Source organism: Arachis stenosperma, chromosome 2 (assembly GCF_014773155.1).
Source record: "Arachis stenosperma cultivar V10309 chromosome 2, arast.V10309.gnm1.PFL2, whole genome shotgun sequence".
Lineage (NCBI taxonomy): Eukaryota > Viridiplantae > Streptophyta > Magnoliopsida > Fabales > Fabaceae > Arachis > Arachis stenosperma.
The window spans coordinates 8,894,639-8,922,417 of record NC_080378.1 but is presented as its reverse complement, the minus strand read 5'-3'; the positions used below and the strand labels follow the sequence as shown (position 1 = coordinate 8,922,417).

The 27,779-nt window shown below is 40.5% G+C and overlaps 4 protein-coding genes across 4 annotated transcripts; 2 read left to right on the top strand and 2 right to left on the bottom strand.

Moving 5' to 3' along the window:
* Positions 1-535: 535 nt before the first annotated feature.
* On the bottom strand, positions 536-4,179 carry LOC130961047 (chaperone protein dnaJ A6-like). Its single transcript, XM_057886691.1, has 8 exons — positions 3,920-4,179; positions 2,984-3,158; positions 2,562-2,730; positions 2,329-2,467; positions 1,742-1,875; positions 1,518-1,660; positions 1,163-1,361; positions 536-1,064 (listed from the first exon to the last, which is right to left on the bottom strand). The coding sequence occupies exons 2-8, from the start codon at positions 3,134-3,136 to the stop codon at positions 739-741; spliced, it is 1,263 nt and encodes a 420-aa protein (XP_057742674.1). The 5' UTR covers positions 3,137-3,158; positions 3,920-4,179; the 3' UTR covers positions 536-738.
* Positions 4,180-11,558: 7,379 nt separating this feature from the next.
* LOC130962491 (uncharacterized) lies at positions 11,559-12,270 on the top strand. Its single transcript, XM_057888698.1, has 2 exons — positions 11,559-11,958; positions 12,140-12,270. The coding sequence occupies exons 1-2, from the start codon at positions 11,559-11,561 to the stop codon at positions 12,268-12,270; spliced, it is 531 nt and encodes a 176-aa protein (XP_057744681.1).
* Positions 12,271-16,097: 3,827 nt separating this feature from the next.
* On the bottom strand, positions 16,098-17,791 carry LOC130961871 (hydroquinone glucosyltransferase-like). The gene has a single exon (XM_057887908.1). The coding sequence runs from the start codon at positions 17,720-17,722 to the stop codon at positions 16,250-16,252; it is 1,473 nt and encodes a 490-aa protein (XP_057743891.1). The 5' UTR covers positions 17,723-17,791; the 3' UTR covers positions 16,098-16,249.
* Positions 17,792-20,282: 2,491 nt separating this feature from the next.
* Positions 20,283-23,732, top strand: LOC130962489 (uncharacterized). Its single transcript, XM_057888697.1, has 3 exons — positions 20,283-21,018; positions 21,205-22,801; positions 23,153-23,732. The coding sequence occupies exons 1-3, from the start codon at positions 20,283-20,285 to the stop codon at positions 23,730-23,732; spliced, it is 2,913 nt and encodes a 970-aa protein (XP_057744680.1).
* The last annotated feature ends 4,047 nt before the right edge of the window (positions 23,733-27,779 follow it).

The window sequence follows — 27,779 nt, the reverse complement described above, 5'->3', positions numbered from 1 at the left end:
ATTATTCCAAACTAAAACTGAATTCTATTCTATTAATATGTTAAAATTATTTCAAATTATAAAATTGAATCTCGAATAAAAATAAATTCTATTCTTAAAAGAAATAAGATTATTTTCTCACATTCAAATAATTTCCAAACAACCTCTAAATAATTAGTCCTTATGATGACCAAAATGGTCTTATAAGTTCTGTTTAAATTTTCATGAAAATAAAAGAAAGCTTTTATTGCAAGAGAAAATAACATAAAATTAATAAATTTGGTTTCAACTTTCAAACACTAGACAGGAAATTTTGATTTTGCCATAGCCGTCGTCCTGTGATGTTCCAACCTCACCACTCCCCCCCCCCCCCACCCCCCTTTCTCTTCTTTTTTCTTTTTTCCCCATTCTCTTCCTCCCCCCCCCCCCCCCCCCCCCCACCACCACCCTTGTTTTTCTCTCTTTTTTCCATCCGAAAAATCACAGATAATTCCAAGAACCACTGGACCACAGCGAAGAAGAAATGCAACCAGGAACTACAAACACCGTTGCACAATAACACGAAGGGATGTTTAAATTTTGATATACTAAATATTACAAACAAAATCTAAATAAACAGTGGCAATCTTCTATGAGCTGTTGTGAATTAAATAACACCAAGCGGAGCCTACGGGTAAAAACTGGGACGCAGCAATAACTGCATTATGAAAACAGAAAGTAACCATGCAAGATGAAAAATAGGCAATAGCATGAACTGCACTACTGTTGAGCACATTGCACTCGAGGCATGGATTGCTCATCATCATCATCATCATATGCCTCGTGGTAGTGCTGTTGCTGCTTTCTTCTCATCTCATCCTTCATGTTGACATCATGTAATGTGGTCTCCTCACACTCATCCAGCTCCATATCTGTCAACTGCTTGCTGGATTTCTGAGGTAATATCGTCTCTAATAATCGGCATTGGTCAGGGGAAAGGAACCCCGAGTCTGGAAAATCCACATTGAACTTGATGTAAAGACGACCCTTCATGAAGGGCCTATTATGTTGTGGCATTCCCTCATCATTTATGGCTTTTTGTTGGCCTACATTGCAGATTTTATAAGTTATTTGTGAATCAAAACTACATTCATAGAATGAAATTCCAGTGAAGCACAATCCCAAAATTATCTATAGATAGTACCTGGTTTGATGACTTCTCCAGGGTTTGATTTGATCAATAGTTGTCTCCCATCAAGATGGGTGACAGCAAACTGGAAGCCACAAAGAGCCTCGGTCAAGTTGAGACTGTGCTCAATATAGAGGTCATCATGCTCTCGTTTGAATCTTGAGTGCTCCTTCACTTGTAAGACAAAAACAATGTCTCCTGTGATTGTGTCAGGCTGCAAAAGGGCCGCATACATTAATTTTAAAAACACCCATGGAGTGGACTATGATGATTAACTTTAGCCAATCTTACAAAGAATTAACATAGTATACAACCATACATAAGTAAAAGATAACGATATGCTTAATTCTGAACTGTAATTTCTACCTACCGCTTCATCAGCTTGACCTTCAAACACAATCTTCTGGCCCTGTTGCATCCCCTTCTCAACATGCACCTCAAGCACCTTCTTTTCTTGGGAGACCTTGTTTCCCTTGCACTGAGTGCATCTATCTCTCTCGCTAATGACCTCGCCTGCATGAATTGACAGATAAGGTATAGGAAGGCACAGCAAAAACCAAGTTAATGGAAAAAGTAAAATGAAGCTTCCATTACCACTTCCTCTGCATTCAGGACAGATGTGTTGCATTTGTTGAATCATGCCCAGTCCAATCTGCCTTGTTGTAATCTTCATACCCGTGCCTTGGCATCCATAACACCTACCAGCATTTCCACTTTTGGAACCCTTCCTGATTTATCAAAAATTGAAATACAAATAATTGTCATCACTTATTAGCTATATGCCTTAGTATCAGTGAAATAAATAAAAATATGAAGTAACTAAACCTAAATAAGAGTTCAATAAGTGTAAACAGCTTGACCACAACACCAAGGCTGTATGATAAATGTCTCTAGCATACTTTACCTAGTTTATCATGGTGGGATCAAATATTTAAGAGCTATAGAAAAATGATTTTTCACATGAATTGGATAAATAATTGAGTCAACGTCATCCAAGTAGATAATCATAACATTACAACATAAGAATACATGCACATGGTAAATTCTACAACCAAAATATAACATCAGCCTAACAGAAATTTCTTTATGGGAAAGAGAACTGAGAGAAATTATTCAAATGCGAAATTTGAGATGGTATGATACAATGACATGAGGCACACAACATCAGTACAAGTGCATACCCTTTACATTTCGGGCACAATACATTTCTAGAAAGAGATAGTTTCTTTGTAGTGCCATTATAAACATCCTCCAAGGAAACCTTTAGAGAATGCACAACATCTTCACCATGCTTTTGTCTTCTACCTCGTGAGCTACCACCTATTAAGAGATATAGTAATAGTGAGCTTATCGGTGTTTACACATTAAAGATTTACAGATTAAAACAATACTACTGTCAAAATGAACATCTTACCACCAAAGCTAGCTCCACCAAAAAATGATTCAAAAATATCAAATGGGTTATGGAATGAGCTTCCTCCTCCTCCCATTCCTTCCTTAAGGGCATCTTCACCATATTGATCATACAGTTCTCTCTTTTCCGGATCACTTAAAACTTCATAAGCTTGACCTAGCTCCTTGAACTGAAATAAGAACCGTATATTTTAGTATGAAACCAAAATAAATGCAATGACAATGACAAAATCCACAATAGGTAATTTTTCAATGATTGAAATTTCAATCACAAAAGCTTCCACAAAATCATTAGTGAACAACAAAAGGACTATAAATTGAAAATTTTAGCATGCTCAAGTTATCTGCTGATCTGCTTGAAAGAGAGATTAGGAACCTTGCTGTTAATACATGCCCTGGCATTAACAATACCAAGAGGCTTACCTTCTCAGGATCTCCACCTTTATCTGGATGATTCTTCATTGCAGCCTTTCTATAGGCCTTCTTGATTTCATCTTCATTAGCGTTTTTTGAAACACCGAGAACATCATAATATTTGGTGTTATCGCTGCTCCTTCTTGCTCCACGCCCAAACATGGTTGATGCACCTCAAAGGGCACTACACACACCCCCAAAAAAAATGAGGAATGAACGACAAGGCAAAAGTCAATAATGAAAATCTTCATATCATATCTACATGCTGCACAGCAGTTCACTTTATCTGCTCTATATAAATTTCACATTTACACGAGACACTAAGGAAAAACACCAATACACCTAAAACTGTAGCATGCATAGCTAGCATATTTTACTAACAGTTTTCATGGAACAAAAACTAATCGGCCCAATATCAATTAAGGAAATTCAATTCAAAACCGTCATAGCAGACTCTCACCCCACACGCTGAAATAAGACTGCCTTCTCAAATTCTTACTATGATCGCAGTCAATTGACTCTAGAAACATTGACCGACGATTCCATAATAACGTATTCCTTTACCAGGGATCAAAGAGAGAATTTTTGTTTCCAATACCAAGAAGGGGGAAAGAAAAAGTAGTAACATTTAATCGAGAAATTGATCTAAGATGAACTAAAATCGGCATCACAAAGTTATCAAAACTTCGAAAGGAAAGTTCATAGAAAAAAAATTGATCGAAAAAGCCAACGCAAAGGTAAGAAAGTTCTCCCAGAAAGAGTTGACTGAAAGAACTAAAGCTGGAAATTCGCAGAAAAGAAAAAGCCAAATGATAGGATCAATTTTCCAGTGGAGAGAACTCCACGATCGAAAGGCACAACAGAATTGGAACAGCGGAGGGGATAGATCTATAAACCCTAGAAATCAAAGTAGAATTAATTGATAGATAGAGAGAGAGAACATACAGAACGGGAATTCGTTCGCGGCGGGTGTAACCGCTGCAGCTGGCGGTGGTTCTTGTTCGAGGGACAAAGAGAAACCCTCGAATCGAAGGAAAGAGAGAGTCTTCCTCTTTCTCTCTCTTAGTAGATAGCTTTAGCAGCAGTGGCAGTAACAGGTAGAGGTAGGAAGGGAAAGAGGAAAGGAAGGGTAAGGAGGTGGAACCGGTTTTGTTGGAGAATGGAAATTGATATTTACAGTGATACCCCCGGAAGAGAGGTGAGGTGGACCAATAACGAAAGAGGCAAAGAGCATTGGGAAGGAGATGGAGGGAAAATACAAAAATGTACTGTATTTGTGTGTTGGGATGGTGTTCGATGACAATTGCGGTGCTCAACTTGCTTCAGCTTTTGCTTCGCGAGCGACTTCTCTTCTTCTGCGAAGGTGTCAGTCAGTTTTTTTTTTGGTTTTGGTCCCGGTAAGTGAGTTCCACTTGGTCGCCCTTGGCGGCTCTATTTTGGGCTTCATTAAACAATCCATGTAGTTGATATAAGGGATACAATCTAATCAGTCAGCTGTACGTAGGTTGTAATATGGGCTTTGGCCTTTTTTCTTTATTGACATCAATCAATTCAAGCCTAACAAAAATTAAGCTAATTCATGATAGTTTGATCCCACAAAAAATATGATAATTAATAAAATAAAAATTTATAAATTTTTGTGTGAAGTTAATAATTAAAATTATTATTTAATAATTTTTAATTAATATATCTGGATATGAATTGTTACTCATTAATAAACATGATTTGGAGTTTTATGACTACGGTCAACAAAATAATAAAAGAAAATATTTCTTTTTGGTTTCTGTGTAAGAGTCTATAGAGTATAGACTATATAGCTTTTATTACTTTTACAAAATAATAATTGTTTAATTTATAAAAAAAATGCTTTAGGGTTTGCATTAATTTTTTTAATCATTATTTTTAAGGGTTGTGCTATTATGCTGAAGTAATTATTTTTCGGTATCTGCTAAAACGAATTGGCGAATAACTGTGTAAGACACGTGGTCTTACTATACGTAGATGTATAGATAGAAAACTGATGCAGCAACAAAAAGTGCAGAATTTTGTCAGTTCTCTACTTTGATTAATTGCTGCATAAAGTAAACTAATTTCGAAACTTGAAAAAATTATTAAGGGAGTTAATTTTTTTTGTCTGTTTTTATTGTTGATAAGTATGAACATTCTCTCCTCTTTTTAAGTGGGCCGTTACATGATGTTCATGACTCATGAGGTTAGGCAAAAAAATATGAGTTGTGATAATAATAATAATAATAATAATAATAATAATAATAATAATAATAATAAGTGTAAGAGCTACAAAAATATTGTCAATATTAACGAATTAAGGTAAAAACTACAAAAGACCATGTAAATTATCATATATTTGTAAATACATATTAATATATTTACAAATACTTATTAATATGTTATTTTATATATTTGTATTTTATATTTAAATATATTTTATAATAACTATATCTAATTTAGTAACTGGTTCATGTAGTATGATTAAAAATTTTAAATTTTTTCTATTATTTAAGTTTTTCAAATGATATTCTAGATTAAAAAGTATAGAATATCTTATATTAAAAGATAATATTAATAAATATTTATCATCTTTAAGTAAGCTTCAAAGTTATAAAATGAAAAAAAAATAATACATCATATATTAAAAGATAATAATAATAAATATTTATCTCCCTTAAGTAAGCTTCAAAATTAGAAGAAAAAGAAATCAAAAGAAAAAGTATGTATAGGATAAAAAAATAAATATTAAAAAGGTGTCATGCCACCAAAAGAAATTGATTTCCTAAATTTCGTGCATCAGTTCTTTTTTTAAAAGTTATATCATATCATTATAAAAAATAATAATTTTCTATTATTTAATTTAATAGTAATTTTAACGGTATTTATGAACAGTGAAATTATAAAGAATATAAATGATTTTATGAGTATTAAATGATAGAAAAAAAAATAGGTTAACTTTAATATTATTTAATAAATCCTTTGAATTTGAAATAAAATTATCCTCGCATAAAATAATAAAAATTTGTTTACTCATTTCATTATTAGATTTGACATTTGAAAATTTTAGATTTTATAGTAGAAATTTTTTAATTTAATTGTATAAAATGAGTGTTAAAGTTTTAGTGTTATAAAAGTGATATAAAATATCTTTTTTAATACTTGATAGTTAAATTATACAGTTGGTCCTTACACTTTTAGTAAAATTGCAAATTGGTCTCTACACTTTAAAAGTTTGTAATTGGATCCTTAAAGAAAATTAAAATTTGTAATTTAGTCTCCGTCATTCAAAAAGTTTTGATTTAACAGAATATTTTCAGCATATTCTTCATTTTAATAGAATATTCTCAGCATATGTTGAGAATATTCTGTTAAATCAACACTTTTTTAATGGTAAGGACTAAATTATAAGTTTTAATTTTTTTTAGGAACTTAATTACAAATTTTTAAAGTGTAGAGACCAATTTGTAATTTTACTAAAAGTATAGGAATCAACTGTGTAATTTAACCATACTTTATTGTGTATGATATTATTTAGAGTTTAGGGTTAAAAAATTAGTATTTATTATTGATAAATTAAGAAATGTAATTTATGATTTAGAATTTATGAATTGGTGTTTATGATTAAGAATTATTTATTTAGTATTTTTTATGGTATAAAATTTAGGTTAGGGTTTAAGAATTTCGGATTAAGAGTTAAGGTTTATAATTTGTTATTGAGGGTTAGGATTTAGAATTTAGTAGTTATGATTTAGAGTTTAGAAATTTTTAAACATATATTTTTTAATTTTTTATTCTTTTAGTTATTAATTTTATTTCTTTTATTTTAGATTTTTATATATATGCTTAAATTATGTGATTTACTTCTTGAAACAAAGATGATTTTATTGGTAAATATTATTTTGAATAATTCTATTAAATTAAAAATTTAGAAAAAAATAATGAAAAAATTGTATTGTAATTTCAATACTTTGACTATTTTTTATTTGTATTTGATTTTTTATTATTAATATTTTTTCTTAATTTTAATTAAATTTATTAAATCTTTTAAAAATTTTAAAATTAATGATTATTAATTTAAAATTGAAAAAAATTGAGTATAAATTATATTGTTAAATTTGCTTATATTGTTAAAATTTACTTAGATTGTTATTTTTTATAAGTTTTTTTAGATCTGACTCGGCCTATTTAAAAGTTGGATAAACTTACGAACCTATTTAAAAAGCTTATTTCGTGAAATATATCTCAAAACTATATAAGAGGAGAATTATTAACTTTGTTTAACTCAAAACATACTTATAATCCATAATAAAAAAAATCATAAACATTTTATTTGAATAAAATAAAACTACAATAACAAAGTAATATCAGATAAGTACCTCCATTTATAGTTTTACTAGTTTGTACGGTAACCCTTCAATGTTAACACATTTTTACAGCTCTTACAAAATTATTATTATTATTATTATTATTATTATTATTATTAGAATCACAATACCCATATAATTTTTTTGTCAAACGAAACATTATGTAATAGTCCACCTAAAAAGAGAAGGGAATGTCCATACCCATCAATAACAAAAAAAGACAAAAATATTAACTCCCTTACTAATTTGTTCAAACTTCAAAATTAGTCCACTTTATGCAATAATTATTTAATTAATCAAAGTAAAGAACCGACAAAATTCTGTATTTTATGCTGTTACATCAACTTTTTATCTATACATACACGTATAGCAGGACCACGCGTCTTGCATAACTACCCGCCAGCTCTTTTCAGCAGGTGCTAAAAAATAATTGTTTCAACACCATAGTATTAGCCTATTTTTAATCATTATTCTGAAGCTGATTTTCGAGTTCTAAATTAGAGCATCTACGAATTTAATTATTCGGACTGAACTATCAATTCGGCTCAATAATCATAAATTTTGAACTAACATTTAAATTCAAGTACTTCACTTATCTTAACTAACAAGATAAGTTAACAACACAAACTATATAAAAGAAATTAGGAGCACATTTCTAATTCTCACACACACCTTTAAGATTCAATCTGACTTGAACATCAGAATATTTTTACAAGTATGGACGGATCTAGAAATATTATCAGGAGAAGCCAATAATATGTATAATATTAAAAAATTATGCAAAAAGTTATATAATGTAAGATGCATTACAAAAATATACCAATAGAAAATATATTTTAAAGTACAAAAAATATGTCTGTACTTTTTACTAACGAAGTGGTTGATTTTTTGTATCGTAAAATTTATCGATAATAGAATTTGTGTCAAATTTTTCAACAATTTTCTTTTCAATATAATTAAGAGACAATTAGTAAGAAATTTATTTTTCATTTTGTTTCTAAGTTATTCTTCACAATATTCATAGTTAAAAAAATCTCTCAGTTGTAGCAGTTAAAACAAAGAGAATTAATACTAAATGAATCAAGAAAGATGGTCACAAGAAGAAAAAAATCCATTTTATGGAATTTAAAATATTTCATTTAATTAAAAAATATTAGTAATAATATATTTTTAAGATTTTTTAATATTGTTACTTACTTTTTAGATATTAAGATTCATTAATATTCAGGTTGGACTTGAATTTTATTTATACTAGACTAAATACTAAATAAATTTTTTTAAAAATTAAATCATACTTAATAACTTATTACTATTGACATTTTTTAAAAAAAGCGGGGAATGAGGCTTCCACTCGCCTCCGTATGTCTGTCCCTGTTCGCAGGTAGCACCCCTGTCGCTCCAGAAGTTCGATCTTGTCACCCCCTTGACCAACCAGTCTTTGATCCATCTCATAACCCATACCAAAAACTTCTTGCATAATTATCAATTTAATTTTTTTAATTTAGTAATTCAACAACATATTTTTAACTTATACTTTTAAATATTGATGACTAACTACTAGTCAAAAATAATAAATTCTATTGGTCCTCTAATAACCTTCCTCATTAATAAATTATTAATATTTTTAAAGGTTAAATACATATTTAAACCAAATGGAGTCCAAAATTATACAATCCACCCAAAAGAAAAAACGTTACATGGATCTCCTAAAAGAACATTTTTATATAAATCGAATGAGCCCCATTCGAATTACCCATTCCAACACTAATTTGAATCAGGCCAATTCGAATTACTATAAAAATACAAATCGAATCTGACCAATTCGATTTACGCATGCATGGAATGTCCTATTAAATCGAATCACATTGATCCAAATTATGCATGCAAGGACGTGCCTAGTAATTCGAAACAACTTGTTTCGATTTTCACATAGAACTGTCCTCATATAATTTGAATTTGACTGACTCGAATTACCAAGAACATGTAAATCGAACAAGGTAAATTCGATTTACTTAGGCCCCAATGTACATAAATATAATGTGAACGTGAATTCTTCCAATGAGTATGAAACACAATGGCTAGTGAGGATATGTTTCTAGTGTTGGTGCACTATAGAGGGTTGATTAAGAAAAAAATACGCTCTGGAATTAAGTTTACTAATAAGAATCCCCTCAGCATTTTTTTGAAACCTACAACAAGTTTCGCTGAGTTCCTGAATTCATTAACCCAAAAAATTGTGGTTGCAAGGCGTGAAACAGGTTGAGAAGTTATTCTATCACATTCCGATTACAGTTTTGCGAGATGATGTGAAATACGATTCGTTTGTCATAGGGAGTGACGAGAATTTGGAGCTTTTGTTCCATTGTCGTCGGCAGTTTCCCGAGGTCAGGACCCCTGAGCTGTTGGCCAAGCTTGTAGATGTGGTCTCCAGCTCAGGAGGTTCAAACCGGAATCCCCAAGCTCTAACAACGGCAGCCTGTTCTAGTTCGAGGCCTGTTGGTGCCTCTTCATCCGAGCCTATGATTGCACCTCAGGTAATGGTGGTTGCCTCCCCGTCCTTCGCAGCTAATATAAACCTTAGTGGTGACGGAAAAGTTGGTATTATTGATACGGCGACGGTTTCATTACAAGGTGGGACACCGGATGGTATAGAGGAAGTACTGCGGGATGATGATGACGATAATGATGTGGAGCCGGACATCATTGTCGATGACAGCAGTGATGACATAGCAGCGAGTAATCCAGCTGGGGCTGACGGAGTGTCCAGCTCAGGGACTCAGTAGTACCTCCCACACTTTTCAACTTTAGACTTGGATGCCATGAGACAGCAGGGGATTCCTGGCGAACCTGTTAGATTTGGTGCCAGAGATACACAGGGTACTAGAGATCTAGCGGAGTTTCAAGTTGGTCAGTAGTTTCAGGACAAAGAGGGGGTCATGTTAAGCGTGAAGACCTATAGCATCCGACGCAGGGTTTAATACAAAGTGGTGGAGTCTGAATATCACAGGTACTTTGGAAAGTGTAAGGAATTTGGCAAGGAGAGCACATGGTTGATTAGGATCAGTCTCCGCCAGCGTAGAGATATTTGGGAGGTAAAATGGTACAATAAACCTCATACTTGTCTGGCCACGTCGATATCGAGCGATCACAGGAGTCTTGATTATCATGTGATCTCAGCCTTCATATTGCCAATGGTTAGAGCTAATGTAGCCGTGTGTATCAAGGTATTGCTGAATGCGACAAAGGCACAGTTCGAGTTTAGACCGACTTATAGGAGGGTTTAGTTGGCTAAGCAGAAGACCGTGACACGTATTTACAGAGATTGGGATGAGTCATACAATGAGCTTCCACGATGGGTCATAGGTGTGCAGATGACGATGCTTGGTAGTGTTGCAGTGTTGAGGACGAGTCCTGTGCGAGTAGGTGGGCAAGTGGACCAATCGCAAGCCTATTTTCACCGGTTTTTTTGGACATTTTCACCATGTATTGAGGCTTTCCGGCATTGCAAGGTTGGTCAGTATTGACGAGGCCCACCTGTACGGAAAATATGGGGATACGTTGCTCGATACGATTGCCCAAGACGGAAACACCAACATCCTGCCAGTTGCATTTGCACTTGTGAAGGGCGAGAATACTGAGTCGTGGTCATTTTTTCTCTCCCTCCTCTGCTAGCACGTGACTCCACAGTTGGGTATTCTGGTGATATCAGATCGGTACAACGATATCAAGGTGGCACTTGAGGCTCCCGATGGAGGTTGGTTACCACCTGCTGCATACCGTGCATTCTGTATTCGACATGTGGCAACAAATTTTGTCCTGAATTTTACGGGCAAGGATGCACGTAGGCTTCTGGTGAATGTGGCACATGCCAAGACTGATGTTGAATTTGATTATTGGTTTGATATTCTACAAACTGAAGACCCTGCCAGGTGTGACTCGGCTAACAGGATTGAGTTTGCGATGTGGACTCAGCATTGGGATGAGGGTAGGAGATTCAGACATATGACGACGAAAATCTCCGAGTGTGTGAATTCGATACTAAAGGGAGTGAGGAACCTTCCATTTTGTTCATTGGTGAAGTCCGCGTATGGGAGGTTGGCTGAGCTATTTGTTCGCAAGGGGAGAGAGGCAGAGGCCTAGTTGGGAATCGGATAGCAGTTTAGTCAACATCTAGTGAAGGCTATAGAGGGAAGGCGTCAAGGTGTTTCACAATGACTTTGTATGATAGGAATAATTCTAAGTTCCCTATCGCCGAGACCACGCCTACTGGGTCGTTCTCACTTGGTAGTTATAGAGTGTCACTCAGGGCACAGACATGTGATTCCGAATATTTTCAAACACTTCATTATCCATGCTGTCATGCCTTAGCTTGTTGTGCATATTCCCATCTCACTTGGCATCTCTATGTGCATCAGGTGTATCGCCTTAGCTCAGTGTTCAGCATGTATCAGATGGAATTCACCCCTCCGGTCCCTGAGGATTTTTGGCCACTGCATGATGGACCCACAGTCATACCAGATCCTTCCAAGAGGCGTGCGACTGAAGGGAGTCCTAGGACCACCAGGATTCGGACTACCATGGACGAGGCTGACCCAAACAGACTCAAGAGATGTAGACTGTGCAGACAGCTAGGACACACACGTAGGACGTGTCCATAAGACGGTGTCATCACGGGTACCGAAGTCGATGTCTAGTCATTAGTTTCATATTTGCACTTAAGTATGTTAACATTTCCTATGTAGTCAGCTTTATTGAGTTTATGCATTGTACTGTCTGGCATGTTCCATTGTAGTGGCACGACAGGCTTGGGTCTGGCACGACATCAAATTGAATGACGTAATGATCTATCCGGTTGTCCCAATGGAGGTGCCAAAATGGCAAGATGTATGGAAACCACCGATCACCACATCTGCCATCCTTTGACGTCAAGAAATCAATGTCTAGTGCGGCTCATGGTTGAGACTATACTCCACCAAATTGCGGTAGCACCTGATCTACCTGGTGCCAATCTATGACAGCAAAATATATCAACGCTGTCACGAACCTCCATAACACCATATGCCGAGGCTCCAATACCTCTGGATGCACCACCTGAACTATATCATGAGAGCTATACGGCATCCAAATGAATTGTGAATAGAAATACTTATCAAACGTCATCATTAAATATACAGTGTTACCAATCTATGAGAGATTTGAACTATTTAGAGTGGTTGAAATACTCACATCCCCAACCTGTAAGAGATCTATCCTGGGCCTCCAACTCACAATTCAAGGTCCCTTCTCGCTCGCTGTAGGGTTGTGACCTGACCACCTGCAACCTGAACACAAGTTATCACTAAATAAAACTAACACTAAATAATTGTGACAAACATAGCATTTGAATAGAATACTACCTTGAGGCTAAAGGCCTGCCGAACATATCATATCCAGCAGGTCTAAATCTAGGAAACCGCCAGAAGATCCATGACTGAAGCAGTTGTAACAGTTCGGCTAACTTCACAATGTTTCTGTTTGCCACGCGGCACAGACACCGGTATAACCTTGACAAAGCAGCTGATTCCCAACTATACCCACCCATGTCCTCAAGCCTGCTACGTATGGTAGCCACCGAATGTGAATGTGAGTACTGGACTTGTCGCCAAATAGGTGAGTCCCCAACAGCATCATGATATAGGCCCGGGCATACCTCCTAACAATGGCCTCATCGGCACCATCAAGAAGCTCTCTGAAAGTGTCCAACCAACTGCATCTCACTGCGAACTTGTCGATGCAGTTCGCAGGAGGCAAAACACCCAGCAACTCCTCAAACCATGCCCAAGCTAGGCAACCACCCTCGATGTATCGCTTAAAATCTGTCAGGCAACCACTGACATAATGTCCATCGATCGGCAGCCCTAACTGGTATGCTACATCCTGTAGTGTAATCGTGCACTCCCCGAACGGCATATGAAACGTGTACGTCTTCGGACGCCATCGCTCGACGAATGCACTAACCAGCGGTTCATCCAACCTAAATCAAGTCTCGTTCAACCTCGCAAGATGGTATAAACTGGCCATCTGCAAGTACGGAACGATCCTCTCGTCTAGGCGCATACCCTGTTGCCGTCGCATGCTCGTGATACATCGATGGGGCTGCATAATGAATGTAGCAAATTGCCTCTCAACTCAGAACATATTTATATAACATTATCAACTAATGCATATACTAATCCAAAGAATACAACTTGTATGCAACCAAATAATGTTACGCGTTCAAATACAAAATAACATCATATATGCATCAAACTGGGCCTAATAAAAAAATTAGCTAGAGTATTAACATAAAAATTTACTTCAATGACTACATTTCATCTTAACAAAAAAAACCTTACTCTAAATAAGTTTCACCCTCCATTATTTTACTACTCAAACTCTTCTACTTATTTGTAATCACTATCCAAATTAAAAATAAAAATTACTCCGTCGAACCTCTAGAAACTAATAAATCACTAATATAATCAATCTATCTAACTTAACGATTGTAAATAATGACTAGCGTTATAAGAAACAAAAATATAAAAGATAAAAGTAACACATTAAATCCTATTTTCAAAAAAAAAAAAGTGCACACTAACCTTTTCATTGATGACACCAACTATATAGGCGACTCCATCCAAATGATAAAGCCGGTCCGGGTTATCCCCCATCAGCGGAATATGATGTTGAACACTTTCTTGGAGTTTTAGAAAAGAGTTTTCTCTGGGATTATTTTGGTGGGGTAGGAGTTTGGAATTGTCATTCGAATGAGCTCAATTCGAACTCTATTTATAGAAAAACATTAGTAATTCAAATGAGTCCAATTCGGATTACCTTGCGCTGCTCGTTGGTAGTAATTCGATTCAATCCACTTCAAACTATACCATGGGTAAATCGAAACAGCCTATTTTGAATTACCAAAACTATGGGTAATTCAAATTGGTGTGGATCATGTGCATGCATAATTCGAATCCATGTGATTCGATTTACTAGGCCATTTCATGCATGCATAAATCAACTAGGTTAGATTCGATTTGTATCTTTTTATAGTAATTTGAATTGGTCTGATTCGAATTAGTATTGGAATGGATAATTCAAATGAGACTCATTCGATTTATATAAAAATGTCTTTTTGAAGATTCATATAACATTTTTTTTAGTAAATTATGTAATTTTAAACTCCATTTAGTTTAAATAAACATTTTATCCTATTTTTAATCACTCTTGTGAGTATCAATGATTTCATTAACAATAATGGAACATAAACCCAAAAAACAATAAAATCTTATATTTTGATTATAAATATAAACCCTAATAATCGCCATTTAAAATAATGGTTTATTCTCATTATATATACTACATATAGTAGTATAAATATAAATATATCATTGAATTGACGATATGCTGTATTTGTATAGTAAATAATTTGAAGTCCATTTATATATCAATGCTACTGTTATTAGATTAAATAATAGATTATATTTATCCTTTATTCATCTTTTTTTGGTTTTACTATTGATATTAAAAAATTATGTAAGTGGTGGACACCACTTTTGATATGAAATAATAAATAATATTTTTTTATATTTATCATGAATGATGATAAGAGAAGGGTAAATATGGACGTAAGTTGTTGAGCACGTACAGCCACCCAACATTTTATATCCTCATCATGCGCATAACAACATATACATATGGCCATGCTAATGATGCTATTCTTATCAAAATGACAGCTATTGTTGAAGCCTGTATAGGCGTGGCTGTGGCCACTATCTCTCTGATGCGACACCATCAAATGATGGAGGAAGTAAATATTAGTACTAATAATTATTAGTTAATTACACAACACAATCACACAAGTTTCACTGGAAACGCTTAGCATATATTAGCATCAAATGTTGAACACTTAATTTATTGCATAAACATAATATATCTTATTTTTCTTTTTTATTATAAGGCACCGTTCTTATAGAAAGAGGTGCTTTCACATTTTTTTAAACCGAAATGAAAAGAGAGGGAAGGTTCCCTTTTTTTATTTTAAGGTACTCCGAGAAACAGATCTAATAAAAACGGGATAGGGCTTGTAACTCAGAGGATTAGAGCACGTGGCTACAAATTTCGGGGTCGGGGTTCGATTAGTAATTGTGACTCTGATGAAATAATTTGATTGATTGGGGAAGGATAACAACATTGACTTTGATCCCCGAAAGCCTTATTGTGATATTCTGTAAGTATTGAGAGTTCACATTCAAGAGTGTTTGAAAAGTCTAAAATATTCTAAAATTATTATATTTTATATGTTTTAATTATTATTGAAATAAGTGAATAATATTATTAGATATAATAATAAGTATATAATCATAAATATTGTATACAGAAGGATTTCACTTTTGTTCTCATATAGTGATAAAAATAAGAAGGTAAATGATAGATCTTAGATTTGATCACTATAAATTATCTTAACAAGGTTATGATGATCCCCACCAATTATTTTAATAAGATAGGGTTAATTTGGGTTATATCTCTCAAATATTACCCATTGTATAATTAAATTTCACCAATTTTTAAAGTCTTTTTTTTATCTATACTAATTAATAAAAACTCAAGTTAATTTTATGTGAAATTAATAGTTAAAAGTCGATAAATAATTTAATAAGTTTAATTAAATTATTATCTAACACTCTCAACTATCAATTTCACATTAATTACGTAAATATTATTTTTTTTAAAGAACAAAAAAAACTCATTCCTAATAACTTAGCTATTTGACTCAACATTGATAATAGACAAAGAACAAAAATTATATCAATAAGCTTTATTTGTTACCACATCTGATGAAACAACTATTTTTGTCAACATGGATGAAACTTTGGCACTTAAAGAGTTAAACGTTCTTGTTCAGCAATTCATGTGCAAGACTAGAGAGTGCTTTGGTAGAAGAGCCATTTTCACTGAGTGCAGCAGCAGCAGCATAACTCAACTCTTGAATCCTCTTTCTCATTTCCAACCCTTCTTCATTATCGTGGTCCATGATTCTCTTCACAACTTTGGCAATTTCTTCTCTGTTCACAACCCCATCCTCTTCACCCTCTGGCCTCACTGCAACTCTGAGCACATCCGTGAGCAGAATTGCATTCATTCTCTGCTCAGCAAACAATGGCCATGCAATCATGGGAACACCATGAACAATGCTCTCAAGCGTTGAATTCCAACCACAATGACTCAAGAACCCACCAGTGGAGCCATGAGCAAGGATCTCAATTTGTGGTGCCCATGATGGAACCACTAGGCCTTGTTCTTTCGTTCTCTCCACAAAACCTGGTGGCAAGTATTGAATTGGATCCTCCTTTTGTCCAATAACATAACCGGAATTCGGAATCTTGTTTGGGACTCTCACTACCCACAAGAATTTGTGTCCACTCAATTCCAATCCAAATGCTATCTCATTCACTTGTTCTTGAGAGATTGTTCCTCCACTCCCAAAACATATATACAACACAGATTTCAATGGCTGATGGTTCAACCATGCAATACATTCATGAATCTTCTCATCTTGATTTTGATTAGGTTGCGCAACGATGGGTCCAACCGCATAAACAGAACGAGAAGAAGAACCGTTTTGTAAAGCTCTCATGGCCTCTGGTTCCAAATCATTGAAGGTATTCACTATGATTCCATCAACCAAAGAGGCTTTCTGGCACACACTGAGATATAGTGTGTAGATTTCACCTGATCGACGAAACAGAATCGGATCTGGAAGATCCTTCACCTTAAAAGAAGCATAGCCACAACCGGGAACATTCATTGTTCGTTCCAAGTCAAGAAACTCGAGTTCGGATCCGAATTCGGAGGAGAAGCTTTCATCAAACTTTGGAAAGGAAAGAACGAAGGAGAGTGTTGCTGCGCCAGAGGCAAATGCAAGGTAGGAAGAGATGTTGAACTCTTTAGCGAGATAAAGTGCTTCGAGGGAGAACGCGTCAAGAACTAAAGCAACAAGGTTAGTTCGAGAACTTAATGAAGCTAATGCGTCTTTGAGAGAGGGGAGAGTGTGGCGAACGGTGAGGATCATCTGGGGAACGGGGTGGTCGGTCTGAAGATGAAGGTCTTGAATGTTGACCGGAGGGAGAAAAGTGAAGTCAATGTTTGAAGGGAGAGTGTTGATGATGGCGATGGTGGAAGGAGAAGGAGGACCAAGAGTGGGAATAAAGAAGGTGACATGGAAACCATCTCTGTGATGAAGAAGAAAACGCTTTGCAAACTCAAGAAGTGGTATGAGATGGCCATGTCCTGGGCATGGAACCATAGCAATGCATGTTTTCTTCTTCATCTCCATCTCCAACTCCAACTCCATATTCATGGAACTTGCATTTATATACGCCGCACATATAAATTATAAGAAGCGGTTGTGATTTGTCCGGGTGTTACACAAGTTCAGGCGTCAGGAATAGGATCATAGGTAAAATATGAAAGTCAGAGTTAAAATAGAGAAAATGTTTATTATTTTTTGTTATTATTTAATTATTAATTTAATTTTTTTTTAGTCATTTTATTGAGATTCAAAGTCAGGAGGAATTATGAATTCAATACTAGTATATATATATATGTTACGGCCTGGCCCAAAGAACCAACGGGTCGACCCGACCCGAGCTCCACCCGGCCCGACTCCGCGTCCTTCAAACGACCCGAACACGTGTCCTGTGCGGCTCACTCACGGCTACGGGACAGTGTTCTAGAGAATATGGGCCTGTCCCCATAAGGGGCCCACTACTGACAAGTATATAAAGGGAAGATTGGCTCTTCCCCCGAGGTACGTCACCTTTTCCATATCGTTTTCCCCCGCCTGCACACTAGCTGACTAGAGCGTCGGAGTGTCTTTGCAGGTGGCACCCCCCCCATTTTCCCTTCACAACGGGAGCTCGGCTACGTGGCAAATCCGGGCTTAGCACAACCGCGAGCGAGGCATCCTCCCCCCATCTCATAACTACCCGATCTGTCCGGCAACCGACACCGATCATTGGCGCCGTCTGTGGGGACGATCAATGGATGTTGTGCTGGGTCCCGGAGACCAAGGCCGGGGAGCCGGGGCAGAAGGGGCGGCATCTGTCGCCTCACTAAGAGGGCGACGAGGGTCCCCCCGACAACACACCGAACAACACACGAGAACCCGACCCTTCGGAGGAACGGGCGGCGACAGCGCCATAATAATGCAAGAGCTACGTCACAGGGTCCAAAACCTGGAGCGGCAATTGGCTGACCAGGAACGTGGCGAACGAGTTACCGATCCCAGCTACACCCCATCCTCCGAAAGCCAGGAAAGAGACTCTTACCGAAGCCGTCCGCGGCATGCCCCCGCATCCAGAACGGAAGCGGAGAGCACCCGGGAAGAATCCCCGATTCCGAGGAGGCGGAATGATACGATAATATATTCCCGAGGCAAGGAGACGCGCCGCACGTCGCGAGGCCGCGAAGACGGGAGGTCCAACAGGACACGACAACCTGTAATAATGGGCACCACCCCGTTCCACCATTCCATCCTCGAGGTCCGGCTGCCGAAGCACTTCGACAAGCCGACGGACATGAGGTACGATGGGACTCAAGATCCCCTAGAACACCTCACTGCCTTTGAGGCAAGGATGAATCTAGAGGGAGTTGGGGACGAGGTGAGGTGCCGAGCTTTTCCGGTGACCCTCGCGGGACCCGCGATCAGATGGTTCAACGGCTTACCTCATGGATCCATCCGCGGTTTCACGGACATCAGTCGTGCATTCCTCGCCCAGTTTACAACCCGAATAGCAAAGGCAAAACACCCGATAAACCTTCTGGGGGTAACCCAGAGACAGGGAGAGTCGACCAGAAAATACCTGGATCGGTTCAACGACGAGTGCTTGGAAATCGACGGCCTAACCGATTCGGTGGCCAGCCTTTGTCTGACGAACGGCCTTCTCAACGAAAACTTCCGCAAACACCTCACCACGAAACCAGTCTGGACGATGCACGAGATCCAGACGGTAGCTAAAGAATACATAAACGATGAGGAAGTCAGCCGAGTCGTGGCCGCCAATAAACGGCAGTCTGGCTACCCCCAATCTCGGCAACCTGGCAATGGAGAGAGGCTGAAAGAACAAATCAGGGAGGAAGCACCGAACAAGGCTCCCAGGTCGTTTCCCCGGGTCGGGAAATTCGCCAACTACACGCCACTCACTCTCCCCATCATGGAAGTTTATCAACAAATAGCCGAGAAGGGGATCCTGCCGAAGCCCCGACCACTCAAGGACCGTACGGGAGGAAACAAGAACCTCTATTGCGACTATCACAAAGGTTACGGTCACCAAACGCAGGACTGCTTTGACCTAAAAGATGCACTGGAACAAGCGATAAGGGAAGGCAAGCTAGCAGAATTCTCCCATCTCATCAGAGAACCGAGGAGACGCCATCGCGACCATGACGAAGAAGCCAAAACCCGTTCAGCAAAGCGGCGACAAGAGCCAGAAGATAGGGACCACGGCCTCACTGTGATAAACGTGGTAACAGCCAAAAACACCGCGCCGAAGTCCCGATCGGCGCACAAGAAAGATGCTAAGGTCTTGGCGGTTTCCTCCTCGTTGGCGCGAAACTCTAAGAAGCCTCCGTCCATTTCTTTCGGCCCGGAAGACAAATGGTTCGACGATGCCCCGGAAAACCCCCCCATGGTCATCACGGCCAGAGTGGGAACCGGCCTCGTCAAACGCATCCTTGTCGACACAGGGGCTGATTCAAACATCATGTTCCGCAATGTGTTCGACGCACTAGGGCTGAGGGACGCCGATCTGACGACCCATCAACACGGGGTCATTGGACTAGGCGACAACTTCATCAAACCTGACGGAGTAATATCCCTACCGATCTCGGTAGGACAAACCCAAGGTCGAAGGTCGACAATGGCCGAGTTCGTGATCCTCCGAGATTCCACCGCCTATAACATCATCTTGGGAAGGAAGACGATAAACGATGTTGAAGCGGTAATCAACACAAAGCTGCTAGTCATGAAGTTCGTTACCGATGAAGGATCTATAGGGTCCATAAGAGGGGATCTCGAAACGGCGGTCGCTTGCGACAATGCCAGCCTCTCCCTGAGAAAGAAATCAAAGGAGGCGTCTAGGGTGTTCCTGGCTGACCTGGACGCCAGGGTGGACGACAAACCTAGACCTGAACCAGAAGGGGACCTGGAAAAGTTCAGAATCGGTGACACGGAGGAGAAATTCACGTTCATTAACAAGAACCTCCCACAAGAGTTAAAGGAGCCCTTGATCGAGATGATAAGGACCAACAGGGACTTGTTTGCCTGGACGCCTGCCGATATGCCGGGTATAGACCCGAAAATCATGTCGCACCATCTGGACGTCAGGCCGGGAACACGCCCAGTAACACAACGCAAAAGGAAGATGTCGACAGAAAGGGCGGAGGAAGTGGCCAGGCAGACGGCCAGCCTCCTCGAAGCAGGTTTCATACGAGAAGTAGACTACTCGACGTGGCTCTCGAATGTCGTTCTAGTGAAAAAGCACAACGGCAGATGGAGAATGTGTGTAGACTACTCTGACCTTAACAAGGCATGCCCAAAGGATTGTTTCCCCCTCCCCAACATAGACGCACTCATCGACGCTGCGGCGGGCTACCGTTACCTGAGCTTCATGGACGCCTACTCCGGATATAACCAAATACCGATGCACCGTCCAGACGAAGACAAAACGGCGTTCATAACGCCAGGGGGAACCTTCTGCTACAAGGTGATGCCATTCGGCCTAAAAAATGCAGGAGCGACATACTAGAGGCTGATGAACAAAATATTCCGGGATCTTATAGGCAAAACGGTGGAAGTCTACGTCGACGATGTCCTCGCGAAAACAACGCGATCAGACGACCTCCTGAAGGATCTGGAAAACGTATTCGCATCTCTCCGGCAGCACGGCATGAGGTTGAACCCCCTCAAATGTGCCTTCGCCATGGAAGCTGGCAAGTTCTTGGGATTTATGATAACTCAGAGAGGGGTAGAGGCCAACCCGGAAAAGTGCCAGGCAGTACTCCAGATGAAAATCCCAGGTTGCATTAAGGACGTCCAAAGATTGGCGGGGCGGCTGACCTCGTTGTCCCAGTTTCTCGGAGCGTCGGCAGCAAAGGCCTTGCCATTTTTTAACCTCATGAAAAAGGGGATGGCGTTCGAGTGGACACCTGCATGTGAGGAAGCCTTTCAACACTTCAAGGAAATCTTGGCGGCACCACCTGTGCTGGGGAAGCCAAAGGACGGAGAGCCGCTATACCTGTACCTCGCCATAACAGGAGAAGCCCTGGCCGCAGTTCTGGTGCGGGAAGAAGGGAGGGCTCAACAGCCGGTCTATTTCATAAGCAGAGCCCTGCAAGGGGCAGAATTAAGGTACAGCAAGCTAGAAAAGCTAGCTTTGGCGCTCTTGACCTCCTCACGAAGGTTGAAGCGATACTTCCAAAGTCACCAGGTTGTCGTAAGAACGGACCAAGGGATCCGGCAAGTGCTTCAAAAACCCGACTTAGCGGGGAGAATGATGACTTGGTCCATCGAACTTTCCCAATACGACATACGGTACGAACCCCGGCAAGCCATCAAGGCGCAGGCGATGGCAGATTTTCTGGTGGAAGTAACCGGGGACCCAACCGAAGAAGCGAGCACACGGTGGAAGCTCCATGTGGACGGAGCTTCCAACCAGACGTTCGGAGGTGCCGAGATCATCCTGGAAAGCCCGGTTGGAGTCGTATACGAGCAGTCGATCAGGTTCGAATTCCCCGTTTCGAACAATCAGGCAGAATACGAAGCCCTCATAGGGGGCTTGACCCTAGCAGCAGAAGTCGGGGCAATAAGGCTGGAAATATGCAGTGATTCACAGGTCGTCACCTCCCAGGTAAACGGGAGCTACCAAGCCAAAGACTCGCTATTACAAAAGTACTTGGAAAAAGTCAAAAGCTTAAGCCAAAAATTCGAGGAGGTCACGGTCCACCACGTGCCTAGAGAAAGGAACACACGGGCGGACCTCCTATCAAAATTGGCCAGCACTAAACCGGGAGAAGGCAACCGATCTCTCATCCAAGGGATGACGAGAGAGCCGGCAGTCGTCCTGCACGTGACAAGACTGAGCCCTTCATGGCTAGACCCCATCACTGGTTTCCTGGAAAACGGCAAACTCCCTGACGACGAAAAGGACGCGGCGAAGCTGAGAAGGGAAGCAGCCAAATACGCCGTCATCCAGGGACAGCTGTTTAGGAAAGGGCTCAACCAACCCCTATTGAAGTGCTTACACCCCGACCAAACGGACTACGTCCTCAGGGAAGTCCATGAAGGCTGCTGCGGACACCACATAGGAGGCAAGGCCCTGGCAAGAAAACTACTTCGAGCCGGATATTATTGGTCGTCAATGATGGCAGACTCCAAAGAGTTCGTCAAAAAATGCGTCAAGTGCCAAGAAAACGCCAATTTTCATAGGGCACCGGCCTCCGAGTTAAGCTTGTTAACGTCCTCGTAGCCATTCTCTCAATGGGGAATCGACCTCTTGGGACCCTTCCCTGTTGGTCCTGGGTAGGTCAAGTACCTCATAGTTGCCATTGATTACTACACCAAGTGGATAGAAGCCGAACCACTAGCTAGCATATCCTCATCCAATTGCAGGAAATTCTTGTGGAAGCAGGTAATAACGTGATTCGGGGTCCCGGAAGTCGTCATCTCGGACAATGGCACGCAGTTTACCGACAAAAAGTTCACGGAATTCCTCACCGGCCTGGGTATAAGACAGAAGTTCTCCTCGGTGGAACACCCCCAAACAAACGGACAGGTGGAGTCCGCGAACAAGATCATCCTTTTAGGGCTGAAGAAGCATTTGGATAATAAAAAGGGCCCTTGGGCCGACGAGCTAGCCTCGGTGCTTTGGTCCTACCGAACAACCGAACAATCCTCCACTAAAGAGACTCCCTTCCGGCTAACATACGGGTTGGATGCGGTAATACCCGTAGAGATCGGGGAACCGAGCCCCCGGTTACTTTTGAAGGGAGTAGAGGAAGCAGTGGAAAAGGACTTGATAGATGAAGTCAGAGAGATGGCCCATTTGACAGAAACCGCACTAAAACAAAGAATGGCCCTACGCTACAACACCAAAGTGCTCAAAAGAGAATTCGGACCAAACGGCCTCGTCCTGAGGCGAAACGACATCGGCCCACCGACCCCTGGAGCGGGCAAGCTGGCGGCAAACTGGGAAGGCCCCTATAGAATCAAAAAAGAGATGGGTAGGGGCGCTTTCAAGTTGGAAAGGCTCGATGGTAAGGAAATCCCAAGGACATGGAACGCAAACAACTTGAGAAGGTTCTACTCCTAACGTACGGGACGACGCGCCGGCCAACTAAGCTAAGTGGTTAAATTGCGGATTTAAAATTTCCAGTATAACCTACGAGTCCTTTATGCAATTACCGAATAAGATATACTTGTGAAAATTTTCTCTCGCGTATTGTTCCCTTCCCTTTTTTCCAGGCAAATCACCTAACCATAACCCGACAACGACGCACGGCCCCGGGACTGATCACCCCGGGAGCCCGTCAACTATCGCGGTAAAAAACGGCCACGCAAAAGGCCACGACCTGTTAATATAAGCGACAGCTATAAACCAATAACGGTTAATAGACACGATAACGCGAACAGACGAATAAGAAAAAGTTAATTACATTAAAGCGGACAAACGACTAAGAAGTCAAATTGTTCACAAGCCAAAACAAAACGGCAGGATTACAAAATTTTAATTATAAAGTTCACTTCTTGGGGACATCAATAATCTTGCCGTCCTTAATGACCTTGAAAACACTGATTGCCGACGTGTCGAACTCAGGGGCAACAATTTTAACTTGAGCTTTGAGGGCCTCCTCGGTCGCCAAGATCGCGCCCTTCCCTTGTTTAACGACATCTTTATACTTAGCTTTCCATGTCGCCAGTTCGGCCTCCACAGCCCGCTTCTCTTGCTCAACTTTGGCCACCCGCTTCTGCGCCGCGGCGACCTGACTCTCCAGAGACATTTCGCGCTCGACCAGACTTGAAACCGTTGCGTCCGACTCCTCCAGTTTTTTCTTAGCAGACGCGGCCTTCTGCTCGGCGGTGGTAGCCTTCTGTTCGGCAGTAGTAGCTTTCTTCTCGACGGCGTCAAGCTTTTCCTGAGATTGGGTCAATTGCTCACGAAGGGTCTCAACTTCACTTTTTAGCCCATTATTAGCCTTCCCGGCAGACTCCAACCTCCTGCGGAGGGACTCCATCCCAGACAGCTCGAACTCGGCCTTCCGAGCTATCACCGCGCCACGTAGGAGGGTACGGTACATCCACCTCGCCTGCCCGGCAAGGGATGACTCATGAAAGTACTCTTCAGTACCGGGAATTAGCTGGGAGTCTATAAAGTTCCCGGCGTCAAAGTTCCTCTCCATGACGGTAAGGACCCCCTCAGGACTAGACGACGCCTTCCTCTTCCTCTTGAAGCTGGGAACTTCCTCCACCTCTTCATCAGCATCCGGTTTAGGTGTGGAATCCCCAGTGCCGATAACCTCGTGAAAAGGAGAAGCATGAACCGCTTGGTCACCTTCGGTCACGATGTCCCGAGCCGAGGTACCGGTCTCGTCGACCGACGCCCTCTGCTCGGGGGCAGCCTTGTCTTCCGGAGGAGCAGCAGGCTCCCCAGCGGCGGACTTCTCGTTACCCTCCTCTTCGTCGCTACCACATAGGAAAGTTTGGAACAAGTCAGGAAGACCCGTTACCTCGGCAGACATTCCCACTGGAAAAAGTGAGAGGGAAAGAGAAGGTGAAATCAATTAGTCAAAACAAACTACTAATAAAAGCAAGAAAATATGAGGCAAGATGAGCTGAGGCTTCTCACAAATATAATTACGACCGGCCTCCCGATCACCCATGAGAAGGTGAGGATTCACGTGATTCCTCCCGAAGACCGCCATCAACACGTCGGCGATCTTTCTATCCACCGCCGACATGCCCTTATAGGTTACCTTGAGGAAGGCATTGGACCTCGCCCCGAAACTCCAATAGGTCGGGATGAGCCGTACCCCCTCCAATGATAACCAAAAGGGATGACGACCTTTGACAGGACGAACCTTGAAATATTTGTCCTTAAACCCATGGTAGGAGTCCTCGAACAAACCAAAAATCCTCCGACCTTGGGCAGACTGGAAGGACATGAACCCATTTTTGTGTTTTCCCTCCTTTGAAGGGTTTGTAAGGTTGAAAAAGAAAAGAAAAACATCTACAGACACCGGCAGCTCGAGATATTCACAAACCATCTCGAAACAGCGGATCGAGGCCCAACTGTTCGGATGCAACTGCAATGGCGCCACGGAAATTCGACTTAAAAGCGCCATTTGGAAGGCCGAGAATGGAATACGAACTCCGACTTGGGTAAACATGGACTTGTAGAACCAGATCCAGTCGGCAACTCGGGAGTGATGGAGGTTGATCTCATACAATCGTTCGTGAGGAGCCGGGACAAAAACGTCATAATTAGCTTCCTCATCAGTCCCTCCACACAAATACTCGGCTTGTCGGAACTCGGTGAGCTCCTCCTCGCCCATTTGATTAGGCGAATCCTTCACGTCGGAAACGACCCAAGCGTAGGGATCGTACGCCGCGGGAGAAGGGGAAGCCCGGGAAACCGTGCGAGCCATACCTACATGGGGGGACCATCCAGTCAGTCTAAGAGATCGGTTGCTCAGGCCGAATACAGACACTACCCCCCACGACTCCCCGACTAAGGCCAAACGGGACTGAAACACGAAAAGAACAAGGAAAAACCTATCCTGGAATGATACTTTCCCCCTAACACATCTAGCCACAATTAAAAGGCTACGCAACAACAACAAAAACCAAACAACAAACATGCAGGAACAACGCATAAGAAGGAGAATAGTTCGAAAATTACCTGAATTAGCAGAAGAAGGATGGAGCAGTTGGTAATGGAAGATGCGAAGGGAGAGACGCGCAAGGGCACTACAAAGAGATGTTGAGGTTTGGGAGCACGAAGAAGGTGGAAAAAGGGAGATATGAAAGAAAGAAAAGAGTACCAAAACTGGCTGTTTAAAAAACTACCTCCTAGGAAGCGCGAAACATCAGAGGGCAGAATGGTCTTTTCAGTCAGGGTTTTCCACCCCATTATGAGCATTTAATGCTCGGCACTAGGAACGATGCGACGAAACGGTTGCTTGTGCAACCAAAGGACACACGCGTTGGGGGCATGCCCCCCCCCCACGAACAGCCGATCAGACGAACCCGAATGAGAGGTGAGACGACGCGCCATTGATAGCTCCCACGACTACCATTGGCGCGTGGGGGCACTGTTACGGCCTGGCCCAAGAAACCAACGGGTCGACCCGACCCGAGCTCCACCCGGCCCGGCTCCGCGTCCTTCAAACGACCCGGACACGTGTCCTGTGCGGCTCACTCACGGCTACGGGACAGTGTCCTAGAGAATATGGGCCTGTCCCCATGAGGGGCCCACTACTGACAAGTATATAAAGGGAAGATTGGCTCTTCCCCCGAGGTACGTCACCTTTTCCATATCGTTTTCCCCCGCCTGCACACTAGCTGACTAGAGCGTCGGAGTGTCTTTGCAGGTGGCACCCCCCCATTTTCCCTTCACAACGGGAGCCCGGCTACGTGGCAAATCCGGGCTTAGCACAACCGCGAGCGAGGCATCCTCCCCCCATCTCATAACTACCCGATCTGTCCGGCAACCGACACCGAACAATATATATAACGGGTAGTGCTATACTTTCTCTTAACTAATATCTTTAATTAGTTTAAATAAAGGTTTAATTATTCTACAGGTCTTTATAGTTTTATCGAATTTTCAATTAAGTCTTTATATTTTTTTTTAATTGGATCCCTATACATTATTTTTTGTTTCAATTTAGTCCCTATTAACGTTAAACGTCAAAAAAATATTAGTAAATTGTGAAATTACTTGTATATCCTTAGGAACTCAATTGAAAAGAAAAAAGTATAGGGACCTAATTGAAAATTCGATGAAACTATAAATAATCAATGAAAGATATTCATATAATTCCTTTTATTTTGTCAATATTATTCTTTTTGCTTATTTATATGCAAATTGTACCAAAAATCCCTTTTACCTGGTTGCAGCTTCTTTTTATATCATACTACAGTAGTAGCCAAAATCTTGATCTCAATATAGAACATAGAGGCATTGCCTTATTAGCCATATTTAGAATTTATAGGATCACTTCTCAGATCTTAACACAGTTCAATAACTACAACATTTAATTAATGGATCGATTTTCACCCAGAATAACTCAAATTTTTGTTAAACAAATAGATATAACATACTCAATCAACTAAAAAAGAAGAAATTATCACTATATAT